Raw genomic sequence first — 19,214 nt, 5'->3', positions numbered from 1 at the left:
ATTCAGCAGCAAGATTCAAAGCAAGCTTTGAAGCCTTGTTTTTAAACTTCACATCAGATGGACTTCCACTCTGTGGCACAAAACAAGAACACAGCCTGCAGGCCATCTTCACCATCTCAAACTTGCAGCAACATGTTTGCCAAAATCGATTTCTGTCTGACTGAACACAGACGTGCTTGGTGTAGTACGTTAACTATAAGGTGAAATTATTTATTCCAGTGGTTTTCCAAAAGCTTTCTACTAGAAATATAGATAAGAAAAATGCATTTTGCTTGAAAATGTAAGTTTAGCAAAACATGCAGCCAGAGTAATCCTGTAACTTTTCTTCATACAAAAGCATAACAAGGTATGTCCATCTCTTCTTTCTCATACTGCTTTATATTAATCATTTTCTCTCACACTGCTTTATACTCAAACACCCAAAGTTATTCCAAAGTTTCTGCAAAATCAAGTGGAGTAATAAGGGAACAACAGCACAATGAAATAGTTTGCTCCAGTTCTTAATAAGGATATCTAAATGCATCATTTGTGATTTTAATCACAATCAGAATTCACTTTGATACATGTTCATAAGTCCCAAAACATGCAACTATCATACAACTGTCATTCACAAGATGACTCCAGTTCTGAAGAAAAGCTACACAGTTTCCTTTCCATCTCACCTGAGAAAATAGTTGAAGATCTCATTTTAGAAGTACAGACACATCCATGGTACAACTGCCAGACACATGTTAAGGCCCATTAAATTATTAGTAATCAGAGCCACTCCAACTTTAGAAGATGCGGAGACTGAAATGCAATCCTGACATAGTATTCATAGCACTGGACTCTGAAGCACTTGCTATGATAAAAAAGAAATATGTGACAGTAAGGGTTTGGGAAAGCTATACCTCTATTAATTGTACCTAATCAATTAATTGTGCATTGTTCATATTAAGATGCAGTTCTCAACACTGAGAAACCAGTTTTTCACACAATCCTTTCAAACTTTAACAAGGAAAGAGATCATCCCTTAAGACCATCTGTCCAGGATACTTAACTAATGAATACACAGACTTTTTTCCCATAGTTTCCATATTCCTTAGGAAGCTAGTTCAGAACTTTTATCAACCTAGATAAACAATTTAAACAATTACAGGTAATTCTGTACTATATTTGAGATAGACTTTATAGTCAACCACTTGAAGGTGACTAGTTGATGATTACGACTGCCCTGTGAATGGAGGCCCTCCTAAACGGCTCATTAGCGTCCACTGAAAGATAAGGTGGAAGGTTACTAGGCTCTAGACAAGTCACTGCATCCTACTTCAACATCTCATAATGAACTATAGGAAAAAACCATACAGCCATAAGTAAGACTTTCTTGGTTGGAAAACCTCTGTTTCCCCTCAAGAATAGAATTCACTGACTCTACCCAACAATGACTACCTCGAGCAAAAAATCTCTCAAAAAGTCTCAAAACATAATCAAAACATACCATCACATTTACACCATTGTGCAGTTTGAAAAGTTCCTGAAATTACTGTTACGTCATGCAGAGAGGAAAAATCTAAAGAATGTTCCATGGCAACGCTACTTTTGAATGGGTCTTCAATATGCAACGCTGTCTTATTAACTATGTATTAACAGCTAGCTTATTAGCAACAAATACATACACTTAAAACAGGAATGCTGTTTCACTGACGGAAAATGAAGCATTCAGACGCCATGGAAGGGCTTGTGGAAGCCCTATAAGATTAAAATAAACGCTGGTAGAAGTCTCCATTTGATAAGTTATTACGCATTTGATGGGCGCTTCCTACAAATGGCGTGACAAACTCTTTCCATGAGTTTCTGAACACATGTAACTAACTATACTAACGTCAGTGAGACGTCCCAGTATGAAATAAATCTAGCCACGGTCTTAAAACTCACCACTTTGAACGGTGCAAAATCAAGCATAAATAACATTTTCACTCTAGAAGCTATAAAAACCGTACAATCGGTGGTTTACGCCAAAAGCAGCATGGGATTTTTACAAATGCAAGCCACGATTTTTACGCAAGCTACAACCAAAGCTGCGCTGTCCCTCTGGCAGAGCTGCAGCGGACACCAGCACTACCTGTCGCTTCAGCCGGTGCTGTTACCGGCTCAGAGGGCACACCGGCAGCCTCAGCGGCCGCTCGGGGCAGCGCATCACAAAAAAAAAAAAAAGCCCAAACAAGCAAAAAGCCACCAAAACACCTTCGCGTCTCAAAAAACACTGAGCTCCTCCGCCACTTCGGGGAACTTCGCCCGCAGCGGCGAACCCGCGCCTCGGGCCGTTACGGCCGCAGCGCAGCGGCCGGGCCGGGCCGGGCCGGGCGGGAGGCACCGGTCCCTCGGCACCCTCAAGCCCGCCGCCGCCGCGCCCCGGCCGCCCCGCGCCCCACCTCTCCGGCGCCGCCAGCGCTGCCGCCGCGCGGTCGCTAGGGCCAGGCGGGGGACGCGGACGCGGACAGGCCCCGCCCCGCGCGGGGAGGTGGATCCAGCGGCGACTTCCGGGAGCGGCCGCGGGCCGCAACGCGGACGGCGACAAAGCGCCCCGGCGACCGTCGCGGCGCGTCGCGTTACGTCAGCAGGCGGGGCACCGCGCATGCGCGGGCGCGCCTGGCAGCAGCGGCAGCGCGGGCGCCTCTGCGCGACGGCCCGTCAGGGGCGCGCAGAGCGCCTGCGCCACAAGGCGGGGGGAGGGGGGCGGAGGGGGGAACAGCGGCTCCTGGAAGTGGGGGCGGGGCCTGCGCTTCCGGCGGGCCTCGAGCATTGCGGCTCAAGATGGCGGCGCGGCCGGTTGCGGAAGGGGGCGAGCGGCTGCCGGTGTGAAGCAGCGATGCTGCGCGCCCCGTGCCTAAGCAGGTGCGACGCCGGGCAGCAACCCCGAGGGAGGCTGAGCGAAATCCTCCCTAAAGTTCCCTGGAGGAGCGGAGAGGGCGTTCTCCTGGGGACCGCACTGCGGGCTGCAGAGAAGTAAACTTAAGTAAACAACTTCGGCACGAATGCGACGTACGTTAAGGCATTAATAGCAAGCAATTAGAAAAGTGCTTTATGTGTATATTACTTTATTATCAATACGTAACTTGAATTTCCACAGGCACTGTAAAATCTGGGCCCTCTAATATAAGAACATACATGGGATCAAGGTGGTGTTATAGCTATCGTGAGCCACCCTTGGAAAACGCCAGTTAAGGTGCTGTGTCTTAAAAGAACACTGATGTGCATCTGAAGAAAAACATACCATTGTGTCCACAGGTTGGCAGGTTATCCAGGAAAATGCGCAATCCAGAAATGACCAGGTTAATCTAAGAAAACATATGGTCCAAAGATGGCCGGGTTATTTGAAAACATACAGTTCTGAAGACGAGCAGGTCATTTAAGGGAACTATATATTGATGGATCATCCACAGTATGGATGTGTTTAAAATGTATGAAAACAGATCTTCTGGGGGAAAGTCAATTAATCTTGCCTATACAAGGGATCATATAATTTAACTGTGCGGAAAATCAAAATTCATTATAAGGAATAGATCAGTTGCAGCCACATCCAAACTGGGTGTATAAAACTAGCAAACCTCAGTTGAACTGTGTAGATGCCGTGTTTCTTCAGTACTGGATATGCAGAACTGACCAATATGATAGCCTGTGCAGCTACTTATGTATGTATTTTCTTATCAAGAAGGGAGCTGTATCATAATACCTGTTATAAGGGGGTTTTTTTGCTGTATTTGGTCTGGTAACCCACTTTCCAAATTCAGTCTGAGCGTTAAATCTGAATGAAAGAACTGGAAGCAAACAGAGTCAAATCTAAATCTGTCTTTAATTCAGACTTTTGAAACTAAAGCTCTCAGATTATATCCCATCAGAAAACTTCTTCAGAAACATTGGTACTATTCATAATTGAAGTTAAAATGAATTCAACTCACATGAAAATCAGTGAGTTTTTCTAACTGGAATTCCCCATAGGAGCAAAAATAAGGCTCACTAAAGGTAGTTATTTGTGAAGTCAGAATCTTCTTATTTTAACCACACTCAAGAAAACAGTATACTCATACTGAATTTGAAGTACAGCTACTTGCTTTAGATTTTAAGTCAGCATGAGATACTTCATGATTACAAGGACTATAATAGCAGTTAAGGTCCAGGAGCACTTTTCATACCAAAGTTGTTTCCTGTTACTGGTAACTGCCAAAATGTCACTTCAGGCTGAAACTTTTTGGAGCTGTGAGGTGAAAGATAAGCTGACAATAATATCCTTCAGGATTCAGATTAAAATTTTAATTGCAAGAGACAAAAGAAGTCTCATAATATTTCACACCCTCCAAAATAAGTCTCAAATCTTAATTGCCAGTTTGTGACCTGATTTGTACAACTGGCTTTTATCTGTGTTTTTGCTACTTCTGCATTATGTATTGTGTCTTACTATATACCAAGTCAATAAAGTTCTTTGACTTTTCCAGGTGCTGTGCAAAATTGAAAAATGTTATACTCCTCTTAAAAATAACACAGCATTTTCTTGCTGATCAGAAATACAGTAGTCAATAGGGTTCCTTCTTTTGTTTGAAAAGTAGTTAGAAATTGAACCAAACCAAACCAAAACAAAGATGGAAAATGGCACTAGTTATTGAAGTCAGACAAATTATGGGATAGTATGGAAGGAATCATAGAGGCTTAACACCACGTCCAAATTCTAATAGGTTTCAGTACCATAATAGCCTGCCAAGTACTGACCCTATTAGCAGATCAGTTTATCTGCCCAAAATAACACACCCATCTTCTTTTCTTTGATTCACAAAAGTTACTTAAGACAAAACAGTGTTGCTGCAGCCATGTAGCAAAACAAACAGCCTTCCTTCCTCCTTTTTTTTAAAAAAATCCATCTCCTGTATACAAGGTCTTAGACTGTTCTGCACAGTTTAAGGAAAATAGAAACAAATCAAAACCGTATCACACATTGCAAAAACATTATTTCTGTGAAATAGATTCTCAAGAGAGACCTGCTTATAATGTGTCTGAAAGCAGTGCTTGATGTTCAGACGGAAGGGGATAAAACACGATACTATGATACTTCAGTCTGGTTCTGATCTTAGCAGAGCAAAGAGCAACTGCTTCACTTTCAGACAGGATACCAGCTTGCTTCTTTGCAACGCAACATAACCCACACCTGCAGGAAATCAGTTGGAACTACTGTTTCAAACAGACAAGCTCCATAGAGTCAGCCGGCATGGGAGAAACGGTTTTTCACCCCTTCAAACAGGGCTTGTAACTCACTGTTTATCAGTGGTCTGACCTTTTGCTTTTGCATCAGGTGGCAGGTCTACCTGAAGCTCTAAGATTCTATCTTTCAAAACAAAAATCATTTGATAAAAAACGGTGATATGCTACTGCTCAAAATAGCATCATTACGGCATTTTACTCTCTTTCCAACACAATGTTTGCTTTGCAGAATACACATTTTTTCCATTCTGTATTAGTTTTTATCGAACAATGTCTGTCTTCAGACATTTACTTAATGTATAAATAATCCTGATCGTGCAGAAACTACAATTTGTTCAGAAAGTTACTTTTCACTCTTTAAATTTTAGCTCCTGAAATTTATAAATGACCTTTTTGCATGAAGGAGAAGGGAGTCTAGAGCAAAGGAGAACTTTCTCTGCACCAATTGGGTGATTCTCTGCACAAGTGGGTGTTTTCTGCCTGACTACGTTTCAGTATCCAAACGTGACAGCAGTAAAGTTGTTCTTCTCCCAAGGACTTCACTTTTGGGCCCAGGCAGCATGGAGGACCACTGGCAGAAATCTGGCCTGTAAATCTTGCGCATCGGGAATGAGTGTTTAACCATGAAATGGTTAAGTCTGCCAGTGTTAGCTAATGTAATTGTAAAAAGTAAAGTTTTGTGCCACTACTGTTTTCTACAGCTTTTTTTCCTGGTTTGGCACCCTGCAGATTCAGGTCTGTGATTTCCAGTGCAGTGGTGCAGTGTGGGAGCATCAGACCGGGAGAGCTGACAGGCCTGCTAATTTTGAAATGTAGAGAAAGAAGAACAAAACCCAACAGTATCTGACAGCGGATAAAGACAGGGACAAAAGAAATTGTTGAGTAAAAATCTGCACCTTTAATCTTCTGTCTAGAAAAGGCATTTGCATGAGAAAGCAGGGGGAGGCTGAAGGTGCCTGGTGCATTCATTCCACAAGGAGATCGGGAGATAGGCAGAGAAAGAGTGGCGACTGCAGCCGCTGAAATTAGATGAAGAGTGAGCTTAACAGGTAAACAAGTTAGAGGAGAGTAGATACGGATCGGGCAAGGAGAGTAAGGCAAAGTCTGAACTAGCAGCAATCGCAGGGAAGAACAGGAATTCTAACGACTGAGTTGCGCATTAAGAACAGTGGTTTTAGAGACTGAAACCTAATGCATGCGTTACTGGATGCTGGAAGAAATCAGACAAGAATAAAAAAAAAGATAAGCAGTACTTGGGGAATATCAATAGCTTTGGGACTGGCAGCAATATGAGATGAAAAGTCAAAGAAAGGGGGGACTGTTGACGAGGAGACATTGATAGGAGTTATGGGGCGAGAGAAAAACAAAGCGGAGTAAGGGGACAGACACAAGCTGCCATTTTCCAAACGGAGGCAGTGATAATTAGGTATTTCTCATTTGCGAATGGGTGAAATTCGCCCCTGGGAAGAGCCTCTGCACGGGCCAATAGGCATAAACATCGGCAAAGACTATTCTGAGGGAGTAAATGGGGCTCCAGCGGTGCATAGCCCCCGGCTACTCATTTCAGCCGGGCGGCTGCAAAGCGCCGAGCCCGCGCTAGCACGGTTTCATTTTGAGAGCGCCGCAGGAGGAGGAGGCTGCCAGAAGAGGTGGGAAATTCCCAATTCGCGGGTCAGCATCGCTCCTGGCGCCAGCGCCCTGCCCCGCTGACCAGAGGCAGCACCCGCCTCTCAGAGACGTCGCCCTGCGCGACCTGCCCCATCTCACCTCGCTTTGGGGAGGCGCTGCGCCCCCCCGCCGACCTCCCCGGCCCGGGCAGCCGTTACGGCCGCCGCCGCCGCGTGTCGCACTAACGGCCGCGTCCGAGCTCGCGCTGGGGCGCCCTCTCCACCCCTCCCCCCGCGGCGGCCCCGCCCCGCCCCCAGCGCCCGCCGCGCGAGGCGGAACGAGCCACTTCGGCGGAGGAGGGGGGGGCACAGGCACACACGTGGAGGCGGCGGACGCGGCTCGCCCGCTCCTCCCTGCCGCCGCCAGCGGGGCGACCTCCTGCCCGGGCTGCCCCGCCAGCCGCCGTGTGCGCCCGCGGGGCGGGGCGGAGAGGAGCGGAGCGGAGCCGCCTTCCTCCGGCAGGGCTTGCGCAGCTTCGCCGCCCTCCCCCGGCGGCCGCGCGCCGCTTGGTATCGCCCCTCCTGGCGGGAGCAGGCAGCGCGGCGGCGCCTCCCGCGGCGGCGGCGGCCTGAGGTGGGCTGCGGGCCCGGTGTCCGCCCGTCCGCGCGGTGGGTGGCGGGCGGCGGCAGCAGCAGGGGCGGGCGGGGTTGGGCTGGGCCGGGCTGGGCCTTCCTGCCCGCCCGCGCCGCTTCCGCTGCAGCGCGCGTTGTGTGTGCGGGGCGGGGGGCGGCGCGGCCGAGTGGCGGGAGCCGCGCGGCGGCGGCGGGCGCGAGCAGGCGCGCGGGGGGCGTGGCGGTTGGGCGGCGGTTGGTGGTGCTGCGCAGCGCGGGGCCCCGGGGCGGGGGGCCCGGCGGCGGCGCCCGGCCGCCCGCCGCAGCGGAGCGCGGCCTTGACGGGCCTCCCGCGTCGCCCTCCTCCCGGCGCGGCGCACTTCCCCCGGCAGCGGGACCCCGGCGGCTGGCAGCGCGGCGGCGGCGGCAGCGGGGGCGGAGGTGCCCACCTCCCCTCGGCCCTCTTGGCCTGGCGGCGCCTCGGTGAGAAAACATGAGCCGCGATTTCAAACCCGGCGACCTGATCTTCGCCAAGATGAAGGGCTACCCGCACTGGCCGGCCAGGGTAAGGCGCCACTGCCCCCGCGGCCCACCGCCTCCCCGGGCCCTCTCCCTGCTCCGGCCGCGGTAGCCCCGCTGTGCGCGGGGGGGGGGGCGGTGGTGCCCCTCGTGCTACGGGTGACCCCCGGAGTGCGGGGGGGGGGGGGGGCGCTGCCGTATTCGCGCTGCTCCTGGGGTCCTTCCTCCCGCCGCGTGCACCCCTGCCTCTAGTTTGGGGTCGCCTCCCTCCCCCCCCCCTTTACGCTAGTGAAGGGGTGCTTGAATTTTATAACGTGAGGACACGTGTAGCGGTTTTACCTCAAGCTAAGCAGTGCTCGCTGGTGAGCCTTAGAAAGCTTTTAAATGAACTTCTGGGCAGAGTTTTGGGGTGAGAAAAAGTCTTTATGAGAGTCACGTTTGCTTAAAACTTTCTGTATGCCTCTTCATTAAAGATGTGGTTCTCTGCAGATAAAGAGGCATTCTCTGTTTTGGGGGTAAAGTATCAAAAGGGTTTGAATCATTGCACAATTTAACTCACGTTTTAGAAATGAGGAGTTTTTAGAAATGAATGAGTGAGAAGTGAGGAGTACTTAATAGCATGACAAGCTCTAGAAGTCTGCAAGAACCTAACAGAAGAAAAACGCGATTCCCAAGTAACTGTTCCTTTTTCACATTAAAAAAAAAATCTGAAGTTATGGAAGAATTACCTTTTAGTAGTGAAGTCAGCTAATTCTATAGCCTTTCCCTAAATTGAGAGTATGTGATAGTTGTCTGGTCCTCTTTCTTGTTCTCCCTGCTCACTTGGAAGAATGGTGCCAAGTTTTGTGACTACTTTAGTTCATTTGGTGGTTGTGGGAATGTACATAGAAGACTCATTACCAGAGGTTTAGCTAAGTTGCTGCATTAAGAATTTTTTAAAAACAAGTTTAATTACCTTTTAATTTTCATAATGTTTGACGTTTGGGCTTGGACAAGTCATCAGGTCATTGTGAAGATAGGAAGTGTTGCTATAGTTTGTGCTGAAGGGGAGGGAGGTTGTATTTGGATGGGATTGAATTCTGCTTTTACTTGTAGCCCATCTTAGGGTTCTTTTGTTGTTGTAGTAAATGGTAATACAGAAAGAGCTGTCATTTCCTATTGTTGCTAATACTGTCTTTGATTTGGTTGCATCTTTTAAGCACATAATCCTTGAGACCTGCTTTGTTTAACCTCCTTGCTTTGCTGTAGCATCTTTTCTTTCACACAACACTTCTAAATATTTCCTCTTGAACTGTTTTTAACTGTTACTCAACTTTAATTACAGTTTCTCTTTCCCCTAGGTGGATGAGGTTCCTGATGGAGCAGTAAAACCTCCTACAAATAAAATGCCTATTTTCTTTTTTGGCACCCATGAGACGTAAGTCCTTCATATTAAAGGGCATGCTTTTCTTTTCACCGTTGCAGAATGCTTTGACAGTAACTTTGCAGCTTGCCTGAATGTAGTATATTTTAGAACTATAACAGTCAATAGCAGACCATCTCTTCCTAAATTGATCTTGTTTGACAAGATAGGCAGATTTCTTTCAACATTTGATGTAAGCTCTTCAGGGGAATAGTAAATTTTAACCATATCACATACTCTTTTCTATCAGGAAAAAAAACAGATCCTACCTTAAGTGGTATGATTGATAAGTGTCTCTTTCTCTTGTAATGGATTTTAAATATAGTCTTCTATGTTCCCCAAATTCTCAAAAATATGTTCTCAAAGATATTGAAATAAGCTGACAATAATGAAGTAAGCAGAATTTGAGAAATATGCCAAGTTCTTTATTGGCTTTTTTTCTGAGGGTTTTTGAGGGAATTGTCTTTGTACCTCCTCATTTTCCCCTCAATATCTTCAGAAGAGTTGATGCTTCAGGTCTAATCCTAGTTAGTTTTATACCTCTCATCCTGCAAAGTATTCATCCTTGTTGGATGCTAGCATCCAAAAAAATTAAAAATTAAAATTAATTATAATTGAAATACAAAATTTGCTTTGAAGAGGCTATATTTCTTCCACTCCTAAACATGCCTCCAAATATGCCGCTTTTTGTGCTGTTTTCTGAATGTTTCATTGAAAATCGTAATACTTTATGATATGACTTGTTGTTCTAGGATAGATTGTGAAGACTACAAATTCAGTGCCACCTTTACTGCCCATTTGTTTTTAAAAAGTTACAATACTGTTCTTTATTCTTGTTTTTTTTCTTAATAAAGTAGCAAATTGTAGATAAATAGAGCACAGAAATGGAAATTGTGTGTACAGCTTCTCTGTTTCTTGCAGTTTCTAGGAAGACTATTGAAATCTCTTTAATCTGGTACTACCCACCTATCTGTAAAAATAAATTATTGTAAGAGAAGATACTTCTACTTTCTACTTAGTTCTTTTCTAAGAAGTAACTTCTCTGTCAAAAAACTATCTGTGTGCTTGGTTCAGTTTACTATGCATTCTTTAATTGTTCTTAGCTTTCGATGGAGCTGTTCGGTGGCTCGGTTGTTTTTGTGCGTGTAGTTTTGTGGGCAAAAGGGGCTCCTAGAATTTGATTCAAGCTTGCTAGGTTTGAATCCTATTTCTTTTTTTAATGCGAATTTTAAACAGTACACAGTTGGTTACCTTTCTCCTTACTTCTTCCAGGATGTTTTGGCAGTTAAAAAACACAATACTGTTTTATTTCTTCCCTTGGTAATGTATGTTATTCTGGATTGCACCACTTGTTTTTGTATAGTTTCTAAAAACAAGTTCAGGGACACAGTTCAAATATAGGGAAAAAGATATAACTTCATATAAAGCTTTAAAAATAAATTTGTAAGATTTTGAGATGCATCATGACTTCAGGTAATGGTAACTCTGAAAATCAAGGTTATGAGCTTAATCATGGTAAAAAGCTCTTTAGTATAAAGGGTGATAGCTTCCAGCTGTATGCAAGGTTAAAACAGAAACAGAGGAGCTAGGGAAGGAAAAGAAAACCTCAAACCTTGCTCCAGAATAATTTGTACCTGACTTCTAGGAAAAATATTAATTCATTTTTGCAAGTTACTATAAACAACTCCAAACTTGTACTTTGATTGCCATTTTCAAATTTTCTGTGTTTTGCCAAACCCAACCAAATGTGTCATTGATTGCTGTGCAGTGTATAGATATGATTCTTAAAGTAGGCTTTGGGGATTTGATTGAGGTTTATTTTGTTCATTTTCATGCTGTCTTAACATAGGGATAGCACCCTTTTCTAAAATACAGTGATGAAGAAGATATTTGTTTTTTAATAAAAGCTTTGTTTGAGTCTGTTGTACCAGTAACTAGCAAATTTTAGCCAGTTGCAGGCAAGCAGAAGGTCATACTCGCAACTGTAGTCCCTGGACTCTCTGCATTAGGTAATGTCTGTCCCATTGAAGTTTTTGTGGTCCTTTTTCTTTTCAGTACATAGGGGGGTTAGCTTCATCAGCCTAGCAAGCTACATGACCTTTTCAGGGTAGCCAATTCCTGATGTTTTTTGAAGCCTGAGCAATGTGGGAAGAGCCTTACAAACCTTGGAAAAATGCTTCCCTTCAGGGGATATCGGAAGAACAGAGTCAGTGTTTCCTGTTTTTACTCTTCCCATTTCTGTCTGTCTCCCTCCCCAGCCTTTTGCTCTGGTTAAGTAGGTCTTTCAGGTGCATGGTCCCCATGCTGACTGAATCCTTTCTAACCATCTCTTGCAAAGAGGTGGGTGATTTGCAGTCTGATCTGTCACAGTGGCTTACTTAATACTTTCTGCACATAGGTGAGTGTTTTGCTGCTGGGATAGGAAATGCTTAAGCTTTCTAGATGTTTTGTATCTTCCCTTTTTGTTCAATAGGGTGTAAGTCTCAAGTAGCTCTTTTTAAAGGTGTTAGAGAAAATAGGAAAATGGAGCTTAGTGGCTTTTTCCATGAGCCACTGCTTCAGAAAGCAAGCAGGTACCACTTTCCAAGTAGTTGGATCATACATAAAATTGAACAGAGCTGGGTGTAGGCAGAGAGTGAAAATGGGAATGAACCACTGAAATGGCATCTCTTCCTGTAGCATCATTTGGATTAGATCTGTGAAATCCAAATAGGATTACAACAGAAACTAAATATGCCTTGAAATTTTTGAGAACACACCAGAATATTGGTCTTTAGTATTTGTTGTCCTGTTTTCACAAGTCCATCTTAGAGAAGTAACATTGTGGATATTGTGACTTTGGCACAGAGATCTACTAGGCTAACAGCTTTGGTTGTACAACTGACATTACAGGTACTAGTATGTTGTGGGGGTTGGCTGTTTTAGGGAAGGCCAGTTTCTGTAGATAAAGACAAAGGTATAAAAACTAGCCGAAGTCCTCTACTAAGAGAGTAGAATAAACAAAAATCAATTTTTTAATGTTTATTTTGTCAAGGATAGGGTTGGAGAACCTTAAAATAAGGCACAGTTCCTTATTTTTGTGACTTAAATAAGGAAATCAAATGATCGAGGTCCTGCCTTCATACACTGAAAAACTAAGAGAGAATACTGAATTACATAGCATTCTTACAAAGAGCTGGGCATTCAGTATATTCAGCTATTGCTTTTTCATTTCAGATACACTAAGGATTTTTCTTTAATTTTGTCTTTATAGTGCTTCTGATTTAATAACTTCAAAAGATTTTTCTTTGTTGGCTTGGAGCCATATCTTCTGCTTTTAATTGCTTCCTTGCAATTAAAAATCCATTGTCAGGATTTAAGGATTCTTTATTCTTCAGATTTTAGCCTTATTTTCCTAAGGAAGCAACTACTCTTTCTGTCCATAAATGAGGTGCTTAGTTTTCAATTGTTCTGGTTCACAGTAGTTGGTTGCCTTATCAGCTGCAATCCTAATGGGACACAGCATTGGCAGTTTCTTGCCCAGACACTCAATATCCTAGGAAGGAGAAGAGCCCTGTGTGGTAGCAGTGATGGAAGAGTAGATCTGTTGAAGGCCAAAGTTTAGGAAAATTAAGATGCTTATGTAGTAGAATCAGTTGCCTCAGTAATTATTATCCTAATAACATTTGGTGTTTATTCTTCTTTGAAAAGACTAACCATTTAAAACATGAGATTTTTGTGGAAACTTTCTCTCTCTCTCTCTCTGTCTCTCTCTCTCTCTCTCTCTCTCTCTCTCTCTCTCTCTCTCTGTCCTGCAGGGCTTTTTTGGGACCAAAGGATATATTCCCTTACTCTGAAAATAAAGATAAATATGGCAAACCAAATAAAAGAAAAGGCTTTAATGAAGGATTATGGGAAATTGACAACAATCCCAAAGTGAAGTTCTCTCATCAGCAGGTGAGTTATCCAGAGTTTGCGAATCTTTGTTACTATTTTGTTGCAGGAAAAAGCGATGAGGAATTCCCTGCTATAGGGCAATATGTGTTCTGTCATTCAGTTCTAGGTTGGATGGATGTTGCAGGGCATTTTTATGTTGTTTCTTAAACAATTGTTCTCATGTTTTTGTAACATAAAAGAGAGAGTTCTTTTGTATAATTGGAGATGTCAGTTTATTATAGTAAGTTCAGGAGGAATCATGTTGACAGTTTTGGAGTACAGGGCTAACATTATTAAAAGATGAACCTGTTTTTTTAAAATCCTACTCAGTCACAGTACATATCAAGTTATAAATGTCATAAGTGCTATACAAATACATTTCAAAAGTAATGACTTTGTCGAACCTTAGTCACTATACTTTTATTATAAGTGCAAGAGTTTTTCTCCACAGATATCTCTGTAACATTTCATTCCATGATTACGTTGTGTACTGTATTTTCCTTTTAGTGATTGGAAGCAATGCAACAATTCCATCTTGCCCCCAAACTATCACTTGACATGCTTGGTTCAATTTTTCTGTCAGTGATTCCTTATTTTTTGCCTTCTTGGTAAGTCTTCCAGGCTTCAACTGGAGCTCTGTATCTGTCTATCCATAAGAAGCCCAAATTTACTCTGAAGCCCAAGAAATTGTGCTCATTTTGTCTTTGCCTACCTGCTGCGAACATCCTGTAGCCTGTTGTGACTTTGCAATGCCTAGTGGACCCTGATTGCATACTGGGCACTCTAGACAACACTGCAGCAAAAATAACAAAAATTGGTCTGAATGTTATTCGCTGCTCTTACCTGAAATGCTAGAGTGCTGTTTTTGCACCAGTTAATCCTTGCTCTGTAAAACATCCCAAGTTACCTTGTTAGTGTTAATTAAAATGTTAGTTTGAAGGAGAACCTATATAGAGAGGAATTTAGAGTTTCTGAAGTAGAATCAGCAGATAAGATATTTTATTCTGGAGGAAAATCTTTTTCTGCTTATGTATATGAAAAGATGTTAATCCTCTTCTCAGTGGAAAAGGGCTTTATTAATAAGGGAGAGGTTCCTCCTGCTACTGAAATGTACAAGTCACATATCTTTTCACTATTTTTGTTGTGACAGAGTTTAGGAGAGATGCTACATGGATGGTTGAGGCAGTTGAGAACTATAACTGAGTTTTGTGTTGCCAGTCATTCCAAACAAGTTGAAAATCTGAGTTTAAATAATCCATAGCAAAGAGCCCTTCTAATATTTTGTCTCATAGCAAGAACCAGGGATTTCAGTTAAACAGTGCTTTGAGTTGTTTTCATAGCAGCTCAGACATTCCTAAATAGCTTATGTTTCCAAAGGGAAATGCATAAAACATGCCATCAACAGATACATACTGCTTTTTTAGTCCAGTGGCTTTTGTGGGGGGCAGTGTTATCCACCTTTTGAGTTCCATTCAGACACTTTCAGATTCTGTGACAGCTTTTTCAGACTTCTGTGAACAAGTTGGGTTCTGTCTAGAGCCATTGGGTTGTTCTTTGCTATTTTCCACCCTCCATTGCTTCATTTAAAAAGAAAAAAGCTATTTCTTTCCACAAGTTATATTTAAATTTTCCTCCTGTGAGTGAGCCTTAAGCTTATTGAAAGAAGAAATGTTACTTAGTAATGATTGCTTAGCAGTTAAAGCAACTGGACTGCAGGGCCCTGATGACTAATTCACTGTTGTTTATTAAGTTTTATAGAATGAATGAAGTAATGCAGTAGACTTGGATAAATTTTCTTCTAAATCTTCACTTTCAGTGTAGCAAGCTTTTTGCTTTGCCTGCCCTCTCTTTGTATCCTGTGCTTTGCACTGTTAAAAGAAGGTTTTACTTGCAGCAAATCAAGCCTTTAGAAGTTAGCCAGCTCCTGTTATTGCTTGTGGGCAGTTCTTTTTGGTGCTGAAGGAGAACATCTCCAAAGAGCTGACTAAACTTGTCGTTTTGTAAAATGGGTCAGGTTATAAAACAGACAAATTAAGGCTTACTTGATCTGAAATAAAACTGCCAATAGGACCTAATTCAAAGATGCTTTACTTTGATAAACTTTGATAGTTTTCAAGTCAGTTGTGTGGTCTTCCATGTTTTTCACAGAGCACTATTTTGGGGGCTTAATTCCCAGAATGGAATATTGTGTCACTCTTCCTTCAAAAACCACAGATAAGATGAAGGAAGGTGCCACTTAATCTAAGGCGGGGGGAAGACTAGATTTGTTTTTATTTCATTTTTACTTGTTTTCAGCTCATGTGCTGAAATAAGCCTTATGTTTTGCAGGATAACATACAGTTCCCAGTGAGGAGGCTTTAGAATTACCTGTTTTATGTTCTGTTAGTTCCCTTGGTGTTTGGCTATGTTGCAACTCTCCTTGTGAGAGTGTTACTTTAGTATCTTATTCTCTACCCTGGGGAAATGAGTACAGATTCTTCCTCCTAGCAGAAGGGAAAAGAAGGCACACCTGCCTGAAATGAAATAATCTCTGCTTCTGTCATAATTAATGTTAGGGCTTTTTTTGAAGGGTGGAGGCTTCTAGACACTTTAGTTGGAGAAGGATAACAGATTTAAGAGTGTTTGTCTGTAGTGTTTCAATTTTATGGGAGTTTATGCTAAGTTTGTGCTTGTTTTAAGGGCAACAGAAATTGGCACCTCACAAGCCGAAGAGGGATATAAAAGAGGGTCAGCATAGGCAGTGAGTGATCTTGAAAGTGAAGATATTGGTGTAAAGAGAAGATATTAGGGTATGACACAAATATTTGGTGATGAAGAATGAAGATTCAGAGGAAAGTTAACATAATAAGTTGAGAAAAATATTTTTCCAGTAATACTGAAGTTGGACAACATATTATGGCCAAATATTATGTTGCAGGAGTTGTTAAATGAGGTTGTAGGGAGACTGACAAGCTTTTTAGCTGTACTGTTGGACACAAATGGGTGTATCTTAAGATGTTGCTTGATCTTTGTGTTTGATCTACATGCGAATTCTGTGATTAAAACAAAATTTCCTAAGAGTTACATGAAGCACAATTATGGTACAGTAGAAAAACAGAGCTTAAAAACTGAGGATGAGTAGAGAATTTAGTGTTTGGGCACAGAGAAGAAGGTTAGAGTGGGAAAATCATACTGAAATGTTGGCAAAACTGAATTTTTAGGTTGGATACAAGCTAGTATTAAAGGAACAGACTTATTAGTCATTCGTGAAGAGAGGTTAACTTGTTCACAAATATTTTTCTTTATTTTTTTTCTCCCTACCTCTTTACTGGATGTATTTTGTCTTGATGAGTCCTGAGAGCTGCATTTTCTCTTTAACTGACAGAACTAACTGGAATGTTCTGAAAGCAGTATTTATACTTTGCAGATGTTGCTTGTAGCTGTTAGTAAGGGAGGTGGAGGGTAAAACGGAGCTTGTGGCTTGGGCTTAAATCCAAAACCACTTCCTCAGTGGGAGAAAAATTAAGAGTCAAGGGAGTTCTGCCTGCTTTGTTCAAAAGAACTAATGTTTAAGAGTGAAAATGCTGTCCACAAAGTAATGGAATTAAAAATAGTAATTTTCACTTTCTCTCCTCTATTTCTATGTCTTTGACTTTTAACTCTGTAGCTTTTATTCTGTTATTCTGCTCATGTTTTGAGGAACAGTAGTCATTCTCCTCGCTCACTTATGATTGATAGCTAATTTAAAAATGCACCTCTTGGCCAGGAGGGAGCTCAGACTTGCTTTTTTACATGATGTGGTGAGGGTGTTTTTGGTTTGCCCTCCCCCACCCCGTTTTTTTTCTTTTACAATGCCTGGAAAGTACTCAGTAGTGGAATTTGGTTTCTTACATTTTTTGGTGAAGAATTGTTAATTGGCTTTTTTACATTTGTAGGTTCATAGACAAAAAACACTTGTGGAGTTTGCCTTATGTTCACTGCATTCAAAGACAGTACCTTATGCTGAAATTGATTTGTAGTGTGACTTCATCCCTTGATCAAGGAGCCTCACAAATTGTATGTGGCTTAAAGCTCCAATTTTCTTTCTTTCTTTCTTTTTTTTTAGTTTATACTTAAGGTAAATGTTGCCTTGCAGTATTTATAGTGTGAAAAAGAATTACTGTTATTGCATGAGAGCTTGAAAGTTAGTTAACGAAAATACAATTTAAACCAAAAGGTATAAATTATTAAAAAAGATTTTTTTTTTTTAATATTACAGTTCTAGTAAAGGGTTTCTTAGGAAGATCTTTTCTTCAGTAACTCACAGATGGCAGAACATCTCTCAGTATCATTACTCTGTAGTTCAGAAAGGGATTTAGATGTCAACTGTGATGTTTTTATATTGAAGTCCCATCCAGCTGTTAACAGTCCTATCAAAGAAACTGTTCAAGAAAGCAGTCCAGAGCCTGCTGAGGGGAGTGAAGAAAAAGCAGGAGCTAAAAGGAGAAAACCTGCTGTCCCAAAAGTAAGCAACTACATTCATGTTTTGTTTTATTAGAATTTTTTTCAAGTAAAAACTCTTTTGACAATTCTTATTTAAATATTTAAAAGTGACGGTGCTTTACTGTTGTAACTGTCTTTTCTTTGCTTGTTTTCAGGCATATACATTGTATTTTTGTCCTTCTCCATCTCTTTGAAGGTGATATAGATACTTTTGAAAAGGAATTTCTTTGCAGATCTATCTTTCTAAATCAGTATATACTTGAACAAAATTCATGCAGTATTTCTTGACTAGGTGAAAGTAGAAATTACTACCAATGTTTACTGTTAAGCCTTCTTTTCTCTTTTTGAACACTGTTTAATAGCCTAGACAGGTAGGGCTCTCTTTAATTGTGACACCTTTTGGTTAAGGAGCCGAACATAGCATTAGGTTCTGCCTAGGGTGAAAGAGCACTTTGGTGTATTTGACTAAACAGATTTCAAGAGTCAGTTTGAATTACTCCACACTCTGCAGTGTGAATGCACAGAAAAGATTTCATAGTTGTATCAGTCAAACTCCAGATCAGGAAAGTGTCAGTAATTGGTATATAATAATTGATGTAGACAACTTTTAGTTTTTTGGCTGCATAAATGCATGCATGTTTTAAAATCCTTCTGAAACAATATTCTGTTCTTCTTAAATATATTATATCCACACTAAGAAAATGCATTTCTGGCAGAAATGTCTTTGTTTAGTGCTGCTGTATGTAGTCCCCACTATGAGGGGGGAATCTTCCAGCTTATTATGCACTTAATGATACTGCAGAGAAAATGTGTAGAAAATGTCTTTGTACTCTTTACATGCTTGAATGTTTCATTTTGTCATATCTTTTTTTTTCCATATGAGATGGAAAAGATGATGTGTGCAGTTCTTTTTTTCCAGATTTATTAAGGAGGACAGAATCCTAAAATCATAAAGCTTTTGATGCATATGGTATTAATACATTTATAGTGTCTCAGTTATTTCTAACTCACTTCTGGAAATAACTACCTTACAGGATATCAGTGTCCGTAATCTAAGTGTCATACTCTTTTGAATAGACTTGTGTTAGTTCTGATAGTTTTCTTTTTGATTATTTGCCAAGCTTTAATGTTATATTTCTGTAGACAAGGCTGACAATGTCTTTCAGCATTGATTTATAATTAAAACAGAAAAACTTCCAATATGCTAAAGACATAGCAAATGTTCCTCATGTAAGAATAGCACCTGGTAGCTCTAATAGTTTCTTTCTCAAGTGGGGAAAAAGAGACCTTTGATAAAAAATCTAGTGTACTGGTGCTATACTGTTAGGTGATATCCCAAGTTGTTACAATGAGTGGGAGTCTGCAGATGTTTGTCAGGAGTTATTATTTATAAGTTGTTTCTCCCAGCTTCTTCTTGCTTTAAGTGTTCCTTTAATACTTCCACATTTGGAAGGTCAGTGTGTTTTGGC

The 19,214-nt window shown here is 41.8% G+C and overlaps 2 protein-coding genes and 1 long non-coding RNA gene across 13 annotated transcripts in view; 2 read left to right on the top strand and 1 right to left on the bottom strand.

Moving 5' to 3' along the window:
* The window catches only part of CCDC171 (coiled-coil domain containing 171), a 152,166-nt gene extending 149,531 nt beyond the window's left edge, over positions 1–2,635 (bottom strand). For 5 of the 7 annotated variants that reach the window (XM_064502461.1, XM_064502455.1, XM_064502462.1 and 2 more), the window contains exons 1-2: positions 2,412–2,635; positions 663–841 (exon numbers count right to left, since the gene is read on the bottom strand). Coding sequence is in view for 6 of the 7 variants with exons in the window: in XM_064502455.1 (XP_064358525.1) it covers positions 663–687 (25 nt within the window). In the remaining variant the exon portion in view is untranslated. Of the gene's footprint in view, positions 1–662; positions 842–1,655; positions 1,877–1,914; positions 2,333–2,411 lie in introns of those variants that run through there. The other 2 variants (XM_064502456.1, XM_064502457.1) reach the window with 2 other exon arrangements.
* Positions 2,636–2,759: 124 nt separating this feature from the next.
* Positions 2,760–4,471, top strand: LOC135324825 (uncharacterized). Its single transcript, XR_010386080.1, has 2 exons — positions 2,760–3,021; positions 3,110–4,471. It is a non-coding gene; the product is annotated as an uncharacterized LOC135324825 (long non-coding RNA).
* A 2,702-nt stretch (positions 4,472–7,173) lies between these two features.
* The window catches only part of PSIP1 (PC4 and SRSF1 interacting protein 1), a 32,048-nt gene continuing 20,007 nt past the window's right edge, over positions 7,174–19,214 (top strand). The window contains exons 1-5 of one of the 5 annotated variants that reach the window (XM_064501308.1): positions 7,174–7,470; positions 7,841–8,013; positions 9,308–9,384; positions 13,167–13,305; positions 17,651–17,767. In XM_064501308.1, the coding sequence (XP_064357378.1) occupies positions 7,942–8,013; positions 9,308–9,384; positions 13,167–13,305; positions 17,651–17,767 (405 nt within the window). In that variant the 5' untranslated portion in view covers positions 7,174–7,470; positions 7,841–7,941. Of the gene's footprint in view, positions 7,506–7,611; positions 8,014–9,307; positions 9,385–13,166; positions 13,306–17,650; positions 17,768–19,214 lie in introns of those variants that run through there. The other 4 variants (XM_064501305.1, XM_064501307.1, XM_064501309.1 and 1 more) reach the window with 4 other exon arrangements.

The sequence above is a fragment of the Dromaius novaehollandiae genome, chromosome Z, assembly GCF_036370855.1.
Source record: "Dromaius novaehollandiae isolate bDroNov1 chromosome Z, bDroNov1.hap1, whole genome shotgun sequence".
Classification (NCBI taxonomy): domain Eukaryota; kingdom Metazoa; phylum Chordata; class Aves; order Casuariiformes; family Dromaiidae; genus Dromaius; species Dromaius novaehollandiae.
This window is presented reverse-complemented; position numbering and strand designations above follow the sequence as displayed.